At 35.6% G+C, this 14,756-nt stretch overlaps 1 protein-coding gene across 7 annotated transcripts in view; it reads right to left on the reverse strand.

The window, feature by feature from the left end:
• Positions 1-14,756, reverse strand: part of DLGAP1 (DLG associated protein 1) — an 843,951-nt gene that overhangs the window by 41,070 nt on the left and 788,125 nt on the right. For all 7 annotated transcript variants that reach the window (XM_058556886.1, XM_058556887.1, XM_058556885.1 and 4 more), the window contains one exon: positions 8,361-8,452. In XM_058556886.1, coding sequence (XP_058412869.1) covers positions 8,361-8,452 — 92 coding nt within the window. The remainder of the gene's footprint in view (positions 1-8,360; positions 8,453-14,756) is intronic.

A 14,756-nucleotide genomic window follows, 5' to 3' on the forward strand; every position in this document is an offset into this window, starting at 1 on the left:
TACAAAGGATATTCATATGCAAAAATTAAGCTTTGATCCATATCTTATACCATATATAAAAATTAACTTGAAATGGGTCATAGACCATAAAATCTAAAACTATAAAAATTCCAGAAGAAAACAGAAAATCCTTGTGACCTTGACTTAGCCAAAGACTCCTTAGATATGACAGAGAAGCACAATCCATTAAAAAAATGGTACTTCATTAAAATTATGAATTTCTGCTCTTCAATTCTAAGAGAATGAAAAGACAAGCCACGGACTGAGAGAAAATATTTGCAAATCACATATCTGACAAAGGACTTATATCCAGAATATAAAGAATTCTCACAACTCAATAATACCATAAAGACAGCTCAATTTAAAAAGATTTGATTAGACACGTCACTAAAGAAGATATATAGATGGCAATTAAACACATGAAAAGTTGTTCAATACCATTATGCATTAGGGAAATGTAAAATAATACCACAATGAGATAACCACCTAGTAGCATTTCTGAAATTAAAAAGACCGGCCATACCAAATATTGACAATATAGAGCAACTGGGACTCACACAGTAGAAATAATGTGGAATAATTGGAACTTCCACACAGTAGGAATGCAAAACGTACAACCACTTTAGAAAACTCTTTGGCTGTTCCTTAAAACATTAAATATCCACATCCCATAAGACCCAAAGATTTCACTCCTAGGTTTTTACCTAAGAAAAATGAAAGCATGTGTTAGACTTGTACACAAGTGTTCATAGCAGCTTTATTTGTAATAACTCCAAACTGGAAATAACCTAATTATTCATCAGTAGGTCAACACACAAACAAATTTGGTATATCCATACATTGGATACTAATCTGCAATAAATGATACTCTTGATACATACAAAACATGGATGAATCTCAAAGGAATTATGCCGACTGAGAGGAATCAGGCCAAAAAGAATGACATACTGCAGAATTCTATTTAAATAAAATTCTAGAAAATGCAAACCAGTGGGAGCAAGTAGGGAAAGGGGTGGGGGAGGAGAGGTGGGTGGGAAGGAGGGTGTGACTGTAAAGGGACAGGAGGAAACTTTAGGGGGTGATGGATGTGTTCTCTATTTTGATGGTGGTGATAGTTTCATTTCATATACGTAAATATATGTTTGACAAATATATGTCAAAACTAATCAAATTGTACGCTTTAAATATGTACAGTTTATTGTATGTCAATTAACTTCAATAAAGCTGTCAAAACAAAAAAAGCATATGATGGAATTTGAGGAGGACAGGTATCTGTGCCCTCAAGTGCTTCCCTCTGAGTGTAAAGTGGTACAAATTTTTCCGGGAGCTATTTGCAAATGAATATCAAGAACATTTAAAACATGTAAAAATTCTTAGACCCAGTAACTCCATTACAGGAAATAGAATAACCCGAAATGGTAAAAATACTTATTGCACAAAGGAATTTATCATAATATTATACATTCCTATTTTAGTCAGTCCACTTTTTATTTTTATTAAAGTTGTACATGCACACAGTTTTAAAATATCAAATGGTTCTACACGGCTGGCTATGAAAAATAGAAATTCCTGGCTCATTTGTGTAACGATTTTCTGCTCCAGAGGCACTCACTTTTAAATGCTACTTAAATAATAAAAATTGCTATTTTTTGATATTTTAGTTTTTGTCTTTAGGAAAAATGAAGATTTAGATTTCTCTTACCTCATCATCACCCCTCCTCCCCATTCTCTCTCTCTTTCACACGCGCACACACAAATGCATTTCTGGTCTTCTCTGTATTTTTCTATTCTCCTGATATAGTTACATTGTAAATTTGGATCAATATTCAGAACTTGCTTTTTATGACTACTTTATTATGACCAAGCCTAAATACTAGTCAGAAGTCAGTGCTTTGGGGAGGGGCTTATCCATTCTAATCATAAGTGTAGGGTGATCTGGCTGGGCTTTTACCTTGCAAAATCCTTGATGTAGGTATCTTTCAGTCTTTGGGCTCAGGCTGGTCAGTTCCCCCACAACAGACTTCCATACTCCTGCCTAGAGAGAATATGCCTGGCTGCCGGGGTTCTCGGAACCAAGTGAGCATAAAGAGGCTTAGGGCAGGATGCCTCAACATTTTGTTTATAAATTTTTACTTATCCTCCTATTTTCTCTACAGTAACCGTGCCCTCAACTGTGCTGGTGTCCTCCAGACCAGACTCATTGTTTCAGTCTCTGAAGAAGAGAAACCTCCAGTCTTCTGCCAGAGAGGGGAAGGACTGTCACTTGGCTCTGCAGATCCAAGGAGGTTTTAGCTCCACCTTTATCCTATTTTCAGAGCTCCCAATGAGGTCAATTCCCTTGCCTTTTGTGGATTCTGAAATTTAAATCAAATTACATCTTGGATTTCTGCATCACTGGCTTTAGATTCAGCTTTCTCTGGTCGGCTGTCAGTTACCACTTGTCTATCTGCCTTACAGCTTCCAAAATTTTGCTGCTGTTGTTTTTTTCCCCCTCTCCTGTTCTCTTTATCCTTGGCAGTTTATGCCAAAACAAACAAAAAATCCTCTTACTGTCATTTAGTTTCAGAAACCCTCAAAGATAGATGTGTGTATTTTTTTTTCAAATTCTTTAATCAAAAGTCAATCTAGAAATAATGTAGATATTCAACAGCAGGAGAATTTTTAATAATGAAAAAGCTTTTGTTATAATATTAGTTGATTTTTAAAATATTACTCAATTTTATACATAGGATGATTTCAACAACTTTTAAAATGTTCATGGAAAAAGTATGGGTAAAAATATACCCCTTTATTAGTTCATGGTTAATGGGTGGGATTATGGAGGATTTTATTTTGTTTCTGTAATTTATAAAGTTTTACAACGCATAAATACTATCTTACTTTTCTTATCATTAATTAGATTATTCAATAATACACAATTAGTATAGAAAAGATAGATAGTACTTAATAAGATATAGACACACACATAAATACAGTTTTTTCAATTACTCTAAAGCCCATCAGAGAGTTATAAACTGTTAACATGCTGCTGTATGTTTTCCTCCAAGTAAATATACTTACTATTTTTATAATGAAAATAAATAATATTCTTCTTCTTTGTGTCCACTGTTAGAGTCTTAGAGTCACTAGTGGGCTAATGTAAGAAGGTCTAATTTGAACCACTGTTGAAATACAATTGTTACTTGGAAGGAAAGGGGAGATTCCTGGGAGCCTCTTAGCTTTCTCACCTTAGTAAACAGAAAGGATTGGTTGACTAGATTTGCTAATTATCAGCTTGAAAGACAAGAATACCTCATGCAAATTCCTGCGGAGCAGTCAAAAGGATGAGAGAGAACAGGGACAGGATGTTTGGAGGCATTGGGATGGAGAACAGTGGCGGAGGTGAGTATTCCTGGGGGAGGTGTTGTCAAGATTTGCCTGCTTTGCTTAGAATCAGTCCTGCAGATCAGCAAATATATGCTGTGTGGATCCTATCAACCAGTGCCACTGGCTGACCTGTGAAACAGAAGTTGAGCAGAAATAGGTAACGTTTGATGGAGATGAGGAGTTTCTTCATTGGTTTAAGAAAAGCAGTCTTGTTTCAAAACCACATTCATTCATTGTCCTTGGCTTGGTGTTGCCATGGCATTTAAACCAGTGACCTTTAGACAGCATTCCTCTGTGCACAGTCCCCACCAAGAGGCAGCCCTGGAGAATGGATGTGGCACGTCTGCACTCGATGGCATTTTGAGGATATCATGGCTGCCTGCAAATATACCAGGAAGATTTGTAATACTCCATTTCAATTCCTCTTCTTGAAGCAGATCGGTTAACTAGTGCATTTTATTTTTTACTAATGAGTTAACTTCTTCCTTTTGTTTCAATTTGGAACACTGAAGAGCCCTCTAAATTTACAAGTCTATCCCTTAATAGACAAATCAGCCAAATAGATTTTGCTATGTTAGATTTGGTTCCTAAATTGTGATGGATTCAAAAGGTGATAATGAGTTTTCTGGCCTCTTACGAAGTCTTTTAATCTTCCTCTCGTTGCACTATCTCTTTCTCTGGCTCTGTTTTCTTTCTCTCACTTTTTGTTAGGTTATTGTCGTTCATCAGTCTGTTTATTTGGGGAAGGAAGAAATGGATGGTATTGGCCATTCAATGTGAAAACAAGAGTTTCATTTTTATCACTAGATTAAAAAAAAATCCCCCAGCAGTCAGTAGGTAATCTCATCTGCCCAATTTTGCATTTTAAGATCCTATCTATGGGGCTGGCCCATGGTGTAGTGGTTAAGTGCTGGTTAAGTGCGTGCGCTCTGCTGCTGGCTGCCTGGTGTTCAGATCCGGGCACGCACCAACACACCGCTTGTCAAACCATGCCGTGGCAGCATCATGCTGTGGCAGCGTTATGCTGTGGCAGCATTCCATATAAAGTGGAGGATGATGGGCACGGATGTTAGCTCAGGGCCAATCTTTCTCAAAAAAAAAAAAAAAAAAGAATAAGAGAAATAAAAATTTTTATTTTCTCTTCATTTATTCTTTCTCTGATTTTTTTCTTCATGTACATCTGAGTTTCTGAACTATACAATTTTCCTTCTCTCTGAAGAACTTTTAACATTTCTCACAAAGCAACTGTACTGGAACAAACTCCCTCAATTTTGGTTTGTCTGAGGAAGTCTTTATTTCTCCTTCACTTTTGAAGGATAATTTCAAAGAGTACAGAATTCTAGGCTGGTGGTTTGTTTTCTCAAATATTAAATATTCCACTCTACTCTCTTCATATTTGCATGGTTTCTGGGAACACTCATGTAATTCTTATCTTTGCCCCTCTAAAGGAAAGGTGTGTTTTCTGTCTGGCTTCTTTCAGGATTTTTTCCTTGATTTTCTTTAAATATGATATGCGTAGGTGTAAGGTATTGGGCATTTATCCTGCTTGGACTTCTATGAGCTTCTTGGATCTGTGGTTTGGTGTCTGTCATTAATTCAGGGAAATTCTCAGTCACTATTACTTCAAATATTGCTTCTGTTCTTTTCTCTCTTTCTTTGTTTCTGGTATTCCCATTATACACGTTATACCTTCTATAAATATCCCAGTTTTTGGATATTCTGTTCTGATTTTTTTTCAGTTTTTTTTGCTCTTTGCTTCCAGTTTTGGAAGTTTCTACTGTTATATCCTTAAGCTCAGAGATTCTTGCCTCAGCTGTGTCTAGTCTACTAATGAGCCCATCAAAAGCATTCTTTCTTTCTGTTACAGTGTTTTTGATCTCTAGCATTTCTTTTTTATTCTTTCTTCCAATTTCCATCTCTCTGCTTACATTATCCATCTGTTCTTGCATGCTGTCTACATTTTCCATTAAAGTCCTTAGCATATTAATGATAGTTTTAAAAAATTCCTGGTCTGAAAATTTCAACATTCTTGCCATATATGACTCTGGTTCTGATGTTTGTTCAGTCTCTTCAAGCTGTGTTTTTCACCTTTTACTATGCCTTGTAAATTACTGTTGAAAGGTGGACATGATGTACCAGGTAAAAGGAACTGTGGTGAACAGGCCTTTAGGAATGTGATGGTGGGGTGAGCGAGGAGGGGAAGCATTCTATAGTCCTATGATTAGGTCTCAGTCTTTTGGTGAGCCTGTGCCCCTGGACTGTGAACTTCAACAGTGCTTCTCAGTTTCTCTCCCCCTATGTGGGATAGGATGGCTAGAGGCAGCTGGGGTTGGGTATTTCCCTTCTCCCATGTGGAAGGCTAGGGGGAACCAGAGTTGGGCATTTCCCTTCCCCTAGGTAGGTTAGGCTCTGACAAAAACCCAGCAGGTTTGGTTCTGGTAAAATAGTTTCTCCTGAGGGCAGATCTTGTTAAGAACAGAATGCTCTGGCATATTTCAATGTGGTTCCTTTTCCCCTCTCTCTGCCAGAAGCACGAGGGGGTTTTTCTCTAATATTCACTGTGAGGAGCTGGTAGACCTACTGGAGGTAAAACTCACAAAAATGTGGACACCCCCCTATAACTGGGTCCTCCTGAAGTTTTTAACTCTCAGACTTGCCTTCCCTGAGCTTCCAGCAATTCATCAATTACAGTTAGGTTCTCCTAACCTATGACTGATTCCCATGGAGGTTTCTGCTTGTGGGTTTCTACTCCAGTAAGTTGTGATTCTCTCTATCTATCTGTCTCTCTGATTTTGGCGGCAGTGGTTTGCCCTGTGACCTCACTTCTCTGACTGATTTAAGAAGAGCTGCCAATTTTTCAGTTTGTTCAGCTTTTACTTGTTGTTAGGACAGAGTGGCAACTTCTAAGCTCCTTACATGCTGGACCAGAACCACCTATTATCTTCTTTTTACATATAAGGATATTCAGTAATTTGATCAAGGCACCCCAGCTGGAACCTGGCAGAGCCAGGATTTGAATCTAGATGTTCTGGCTCAAGAGTCTGTGCTCTTAACCACCACACCATTGAGGAAAACAAGTAAGTTGGGCTAGTGGGGGAAGGAGGAATATGTTTTCTTTTCTTTTTTAAATTTATTTATTTTTCCCCCAAAGCCTCAGCAGATAGTTGTATGTCATAGCTGCACATCCTTCTAGTTGCTGTATGTGGGACGCAGCCTCAGCATGGCCGGAGAAGCAGTGCGTCGGTGCGCGCCCGGGATCCGAACCCGGGCCGCCAGTAGTGGAGCACGCACACTTAACCACTAAGCCACGGAGCCGGCCCAGGAATATGTTTTCTTACCATGAGATCTTTCATGTCTACTAAGTTTACATTTTCAAAAAATTTTCTAAAACAATTACAGGAACATGCGCCAGAAAGGTTGGTTTGAAAATAATGATGAGTAAAACTTGAAGTAGATACCATAACTAAACATTTTAGAGTAAAATAAAAAATCACTTCTAAACCTACCATTTTTACAGATTACATTTCAGTGCTTGTCTATCTTCATGAATATTATACATGGGTATTATGTATTCAACTTTTTCACTTAACATTGTATCATGGGAATTTCCCCATGTTTCTGTAATTCTTTATAAATTACATTTAATAGCTGAATAATATTCTACCTTGGTGACGTGCTATAATTTACAAAAGCGTTCTCTTATTGTTTGACATTTGATAATTAATATTTTTCTTTTACAATGATAGAGAATGTTCCACAATTGTTTCCCTTCCATTGAGTGATTTCATTCAGGATAGGCCCACACATATGATTAGTGGGTCAATGGGTATAGATAGATGTATAACTATTGCTGCATTAGTTTCTAGAAGAGTTGTACCAATTTTCTGGGCTTCCAGCATTGTATAATTATATAAAATATAATTACATAAAAATATTATATATACATAGATGAAAACGTCTTAGATGCAAGTGCAATGTCAGTACCAGGAGGCTCTAAAATATGAATTGATGCATGACTTCTTTTCAGATTTTCATTTTATGTTACATGTAGCCTTGCATATAGGAGACATTCCATAGATATTTATTGAATGGATGGATGAGGGAGGGATGGATGATTGAGGGATGGATGACATCCAACTGATTTCCCCTAATTAACACACAGAAAGTTAGTGGTAAAGTTCAGATGATATCTTGATTTATAATACAGAGCTCTTTCTCCTACCATAACTGCAGTTTTACTTCATTCAGCCAACATTTACTTTATACTTAGTATGTTCAAAGCACAGTTTTGGAAGCTGGCAGTACTACTATTAATAAATCATAGTTCCATCCATCGTGGACCTCACAGTTTGATTGGGAAACTCATGTACTTTTTTGGATCAAGTTCTCATTTATAAAATGAATGTAGTGACCTCAGAAGTCCCTTCCAACTCCTGGATTTTGTGATCTGAAACTCTAAATTTCCCATTTCTAGATACTACGATTCTAGAGGAAACTTATTTTAAAGAGCATTCTAAAGTAACTGGTGATTCAGGATAACAATAGGGAAATCTTCTCTTTTTCCTCCTCCTCATTCATTCATTCATTCATTCATCATTCATCAAATGCATACTAAACACCAGACACTATTAAGTGCTAGGAATAAAAATAGGAATAAGATTAGACCTCTTCTCTTAACAAGTCTACAGTCCAAAATGAGAAGGCATTTTGAAGAGGAATAGTTTGGCAACACAACTGTACTATACACAGTATTTATGTGTATGTGAATGTGATGTGCTTACTCTACTATTCTAGCTAAAACTTAAATGGAGTGGTCTCCAGTATAAAGTAGAGGAGGGAATGAGCTAATATTGACTGATTCAAGCTTACCCTCTAAATGCTCCCAAAGGTTAATGGAAAATATCATTGAATCTTGTAGGTTTATCATGGGGAAAAATACTTGTACCATACTTGCCAACATCAAGACGAAAGAGGACGAATGCGTGTGGACTCACCATTTCTCTTCTTCTACTTGCACTCCTACGGACTGGAACTTACTGGGTGCTTTATTTTCCCCTGTTTTGTCAGGTTCTTCAGCATCATCCACCTGAAGACATAATTAAATAAGTAGAAGTGCTCCATTTTAGTCATCTCACTTGAAAACCAAATACCACATTTTGTTAGAAATATCTGTAGTATTACTGGAATGTTTTGTGATTTGTAACCTTTTCATTCAACATTGTGTATTTGATGAGAGCCATCACTACATTATTAGTGTGCTCTTTGACTCTGTTGATCTTTGTAAAATGCAATTTTGTTCACTCTCAAGGTGCCTAATAAATTTCTACTTACCTGTGAGCAGTATGTTAGAAGGGAGTACTACATGCAAATATGTTCTTGGAAGTTTTGAATTTGCAGATAACAAAATACAAAAGAAGGAAGAAAATTCATTTATTGTAGTTAGAATTGTTGATATTGGGAGATATAGGTATTATATTATCATTATTATTAACTTTATTAATAAAATTTTTATAAAATTTTATTTAAAAATCTTCATTTTTTTCCCTTAAACTAAGGAATTGGCTTTTACTATCACTGTATAGTTTCTAAATAGTTATGTATATATTACAGCTCATGTAGAAAATGTGTCCATATACAATGGAGAGCTTACGTGACAGATTAGGCCCAACCCTGATTTGAAATACACTTTATGACTATTCAGAGCAATTAGGTTTATTCCTCTTTTTTCCCCTATGTATTTAATAAATTATTTTTTCTAAATATAAAAGCAATTCAATGTAAGTTATATAAAATTAAAATACAGAAGTATATGATGTAGAACGCTCAAGTTCCCCAAGAATCACTGTCACTCCTTTGATGCATATTTGTCCATCTTTTAATATATGTATTATAAATATAAATGATTATTAATACTAAATTTACACAGATGAGATTATACTATATATATTCTTTCTGCATTTTGCTTTATTCAGTAACACTGCTATCTTTTGGGCATTGTATCGCATCAGCAAATATAGCTCTAACTCAAGCCTTTTGTTGGCTACATAAATACTCCTTTTAATGACTATGTAAACAACATGGGCATCAGGGTAATTTTCTCTTTGTTGCTATTACATACAGTATTACAGTTAACATTTTATATGTATCTTTACAACAACTGTACAAATGTTGTTTGGGAAAAAGTCTTAGAAGTAGAAATGTTAGATGGAAGGTATGGAGCATGTTCAACTACAAAGGATATTACCAAATTGCTCTTCAAAGCATTTATCATCCCGCCATAACCAGTGTATGGGAGTATCCATTTCCCTACAACCTCATCAATACTAAATATTGGCAAACTTGAACATTTTTGCTAATGTCACAGGTGAAAAATACGTATTGGCCTCTTGTACTTCTATCTGTAAACTGCCTATTCATATCCTTTGTTAGTTTTTTGGGATTGTTTTTCCTATTGAGTTGTTTTTATTTTCTTATTTATAGGATCTCTTTATATCTTATGACCTTAATAGCCCTTTCTCAGTTATTTATGCTGTAAATAATTTCTCCCAGTTTATCATTTGTCTTTTAAACTTTGTCCTTCATTGTAGAGAATCTTAAATTACTATGTAGTCAAATGTAGCTTTTATGGTTTGGAAAGGCCTTCTTTACCAAGAGCATAGTTTTTGAAGTTCTCTTTTATTTACTTTTATCCTTTCTTTTTTTTTTTTTTTGTCATATTTAGTTCTTAAATCCACCATCCTGAAATGTTTTCGTATAAGATATAAAGTAGAGATCTAAAACTGTTTTGCCCAGGAAGATCATCAATTGATCTGGCTCCTTTTATTAACTAATTCATCTTTTTGATTTGAGATGCCAGTTTTATCTTATGCCAAACTTTACCCATATATATTTACCCACACATCACCATATATAGAGACTTATTTTTAGTCTATTGATCTACTGGTCTTATTACTTCCTCTCTTTTTTTCCTAATATAATTTTGTAATAAATCTTAATATTTTATATGGCAAGTCTCCTCTTGTAGTTCTTTTGTTGTTGTTAGTTAAATATTGATTTTCTTTAATAAAAATTCCATGTCCTTGATATTATTATCATGTCAGTGTTCCTTTTCTTTAATCTAATTATGGACTTTGGGCAATGCCTTCCATTAATGTTTACATTTTTTTTCTATTTTACTGCACTTTTGCAAAGCACTTTCACACTCATCTCCTTTGACCATTATAATTACCCTTTAATGTAGACTAGGCAGATGTTATTATTTTCATTGTTCACATTAAGAAATTAAGGCTCATAGCTAACTTGTCTAAAATCACACATCTAGGAAGTGGTAGAACAAGAACTAGCTTCAAATTTTCTGGTGCTTCCTCTGGTGGTATTTCCTCTGTCCATGGTGTGGTGGCTGTGAAAATGCACTGCTTAGCTCTTCTGTTGGGAGGAGTGTAGTTGAGCGACCTTCCCCATTGCTGCTCCTCTTGATCCACCAGAGGCTGAGGCTGTGCTGCCCCAGCCAATGATAGAGCACTGTGGGCATATTATTGCAGGCCCATTCCTGTGAGATATGGGTTTTCTGTTACAGGTGACTTGGGCTTAAGGACTCACCGCGGATCTAGCCAAACCTTCATTGGAACTGCCCTGTAGTCTAGAGGTTCTCCATGCACAATCCTCCTTTCTCCACAGGTGTCAGAGCTGCATCATGGTCTGAAAGTGCTCCCTGCCATTTCTAGCTTCCTCCTCTTTGTCTTTCACAAGCACTCCTCCTAATAAATCTTTCTCTCTTTCTCTTGCATCTTTAATCTGGTTTTGGAGAACCCTAATTAATAAACATGGAGCCCTCAACTTTTGCAGTTCTTTTTTTAAAAAAATATAATTAAGGGCCGGCCCCGTGGCTTAGCGGTTAGGTGCGTGCGCTCCGCTGCTGGCGTTCCGGGTTCGGATCCCGGGCACGCACCTACGCACCGCTTCTCTGGCCACGCTGAGGCCGAGTCCCACATACAGCAACTAGAAGGATGTGCAGCTATGACATACAACTATCTACTGGGACTTTGGGGGAAAATAAATAAATAAAATTATTAAAAAAAAAATGTAATTAAAAATACCCCCCAAATCTCTAGGTTATTTCAGGGTATTAACTTCTTCTAAATAAAATTTCATATCAAATTATCAAATCCCTCCTCCCAGCCTCTACCAAGTGATAAAAATTACATAGGAATTTTTATTAGAATTTCTTTAAGTACTTGTATTAATTTTGAGAGAATTGCTATCTTTACACTATGAGGTATTCCTGTGTAGGAATATTGAATAGTTTTCCATTATTCAGATCACCTATATTTTGTATAAGGGAAGTTTTTATATTCTTTTCAGATAGGTGTTATATATTCTTGCTCAATCCTGTTTTTTATAGTTTTTGTTACCATTGTGAATGGGATCTTTTTGTTCCATTACATTTTCTGTTTGTTAATAATATAGAGAAAAGTTATTAATTTCTCCATATTTATATTGTATTCTTTCAGTCTACTGAATTCTAATGGTTTTTTGCTGATTTCCATTGCATCTTCTAGGTGGACATGCATATTATGTGCAAATAAAAGCAATTTTGCTATTTCTTTTGAATATTTATACCTCATTTTACTTTCCTGCTTTGTGTGTTGGCTAATAAGGGCAAATAGTACTGAATAAACCTGTGAAAACAGGAATCCTTATCTGGTTTCTGACTCTAATTGGAATATCTCTAGCATTTCACCTTTAAATATAAATTTAATTTGGTTTCTTATGGATGCTTTTGATCATTTTGATATTTGGAATAGTTTCTGGATTTTACCAAATACTATATTTTTTAGCATCTATCTGGATATCATATTTTTCCCCCTAAGGCTAAAATAACTTTGAAATTCTGTAACATACAATACTTAGTAATGGTATATTAAAAAAAGAAAAAATATATGTGTATATTTGAATCAATTCTCAAATTTAGTTAGAATTTTTACAGCTGTATTTATAAGCCTGTTTTTCTATAATTGTTTTTTCTTGTATTCTTTCAAGTTTGGGTATCAGAGTTAAGTTTCTTTGATAAAATATATTGAGAATCCTGACTTTTCCTTGTATTAGTACATTCTTTAAATAAAATAGAAATTATTTGCTTCTTGAATGTTAAGGAGAACTTTTCTGTAAAATCATCTGAGGCTGTACCGTTTTGGAGGAAGTATAATTTTAACTTTCTTTGCAATTTTTTCTATGGTTATTAGATTTCTTCTCCCAGATTTTAAACTTCTTCTTGGATTAGTATTAGTAATTATATGTATGTCTATCTTATCTTGACTTTAAAATTTACCAGCATAAAATTGACACAAGAATTCTTTTATATTTTTTAAAAAGGTTTTCTCAGGTATACAGATGGCCAATAGGCACATGAAAAGATGTTCCACATCACTAATCATCAGGGAAATGCAAATCAAAACAACACTAAGATATCACCTCATGCCCGTTAGAATGGCTATAATCACCAAGACAAAAAACAACAAATGTTGGAGAGGATGTGGAGAAACAGGAACCCTCATACACAGCTGGCGGGAATGCAAACTGGTGCAGCCTCTATGGAAAACGGTATGGAGAGTCCTCAAAGAATTAAAAATAGAGATGCCCTACGATCCAGCTATCCCACTACTGGGAATCTATCCAACGAACCTGAAATCAACAATCCAAAGAGGCTTATGCACCCCTATGTTCACTGCAGCATTATTCACTATAGCCAAGAAGTGGAAGCAAACTAAGTGTCCCTCGACTGACGACTGGATCAAGAAGATGTGGTATATATATACAATGGAATACTACTCAGCCACAAAAAAAGACAAAATCCTCCCATTTGCAACAACATGGATGGACCTGGAGGGTATTATGTTAAGTGAAGTAAGCCAGAAAGAGAAAGACAAACACTGTATGATCTCACTCATATGTGGAATATAAACCAACACATGGACAGAGAAAACTGTATTGTGGTTACCAGGGGCAATGGGGGTGTGGGGTGGGCACAACGGGTGAAGGGAGACATATATATGGTGATGGGCAAACAAAAATGTACAACACAAAATTTCACAATGTTATAAACTATTAAAACATCAAAAAAAAACAAAAACAAAAACAAAAACTCAGAAGACTCAGGAAGAACATTTGAGTTCTGCACCACCCCCCCCAAAAAAAAGGTTTTCTCATTACTATATTGTTGATTTGTATTTCCTCTCAGACTTGTCTATTTATTTGATCTTTCAAAGAATCAGTTTTGGTTTAATTTATCAATTCTATTTTAGTTGTTATTGCTGTTGCTCTGTTTTGTTTTCTAATGCATTTATCTCTACTTTCATCATTAGTAATTCCTTTCTTTTAATTTGTTGTTCTTTTTCTATTTTTGAATTGAATGTTTTATTTGTATGGTAATATTTCTTGCTTAATTATGAAAGAACATAGGGCTATGAATTCTTCTGAAATCATACCTATGGCCTTAGCTCAAAGTGATGATTTATAGGATTCTTATTGTCATTTATTTCATAATAATCTCAAATTTCCTTTTTAATCCAAATGTTATTTAGAAGATTGTTTAACATTTTCAAATGGTTAGATTTTGTTATCTGCTTAGTGTTAATTTCTAGTTTTAATGCATGATAGTTGGAAAACATGACTAAAATATTTCTTCTTTTTGGGATACTTTAAAATTATCTCTGTAGGTTCATTAGTTTTGACTTGAGATAAGTCCTCCTAAAAATATCTATTCCCAAATATGCATGGATTCTGATTTCAAAGACATCAAAATAAAGTTTCCAAAGTCTGAATGTATTGAATATTGCTAAAGAAAAAACTATTCATCACATTTGTTAAGTATTGTGATAGGTATAGGCACTACTACAATGGGATTTTCGAGTAGGAGAGAGATTGGACAACATCAAATACAACAAGGAAAAGTGGGAATTCATAGCCAAGGAGCAAGGTGCTGGGCCAGTGGATAGAAAATTACTAAGGGGAAACAGCAGGCGTAGGGGCGGATTCTGGCTAAATCGACCTAACAGGGTTCTTGCTGAAGGCAGCTCAGGGTGATCAGACACCACCCGGGGGATAGTGGAGGATAAGGAATCATCTGATATCAAGGGTGATCAGATACTGAGGGTACGGGATCCTGACTAAACTGACCCAGCAAGATTCTCACTAAAACCAGATGATGCAAAGACAGACATATACATACAAAAGTCGAGGCCTAGTTGGGAAGAGAATTCAGAGGAGCCTGACTGGAGTTTGGTCAAGGAGAGACTCTTTGTCAATACTATCTCCACAGTTTTCCTTTATTGTTTTAAGTCAATGGATTCTGAATCAGAGATACTGTGACCTTTTTATTTCTCAAAGCCCTC

Source organism: Diceros bicornis, chromosome 16 (assembly GCF_020826845.1).
Source record: "Diceros bicornis minor isolate mBicDic1 chromosome 16, mDicBic1.mat.cur, whole genome shotgun sequence".
NCBI lineage: Eukaryota > Metazoa > Chordata > Mammalia > Perissodactyla > Rhinocerotidae > Diceros > Diceros bicornis.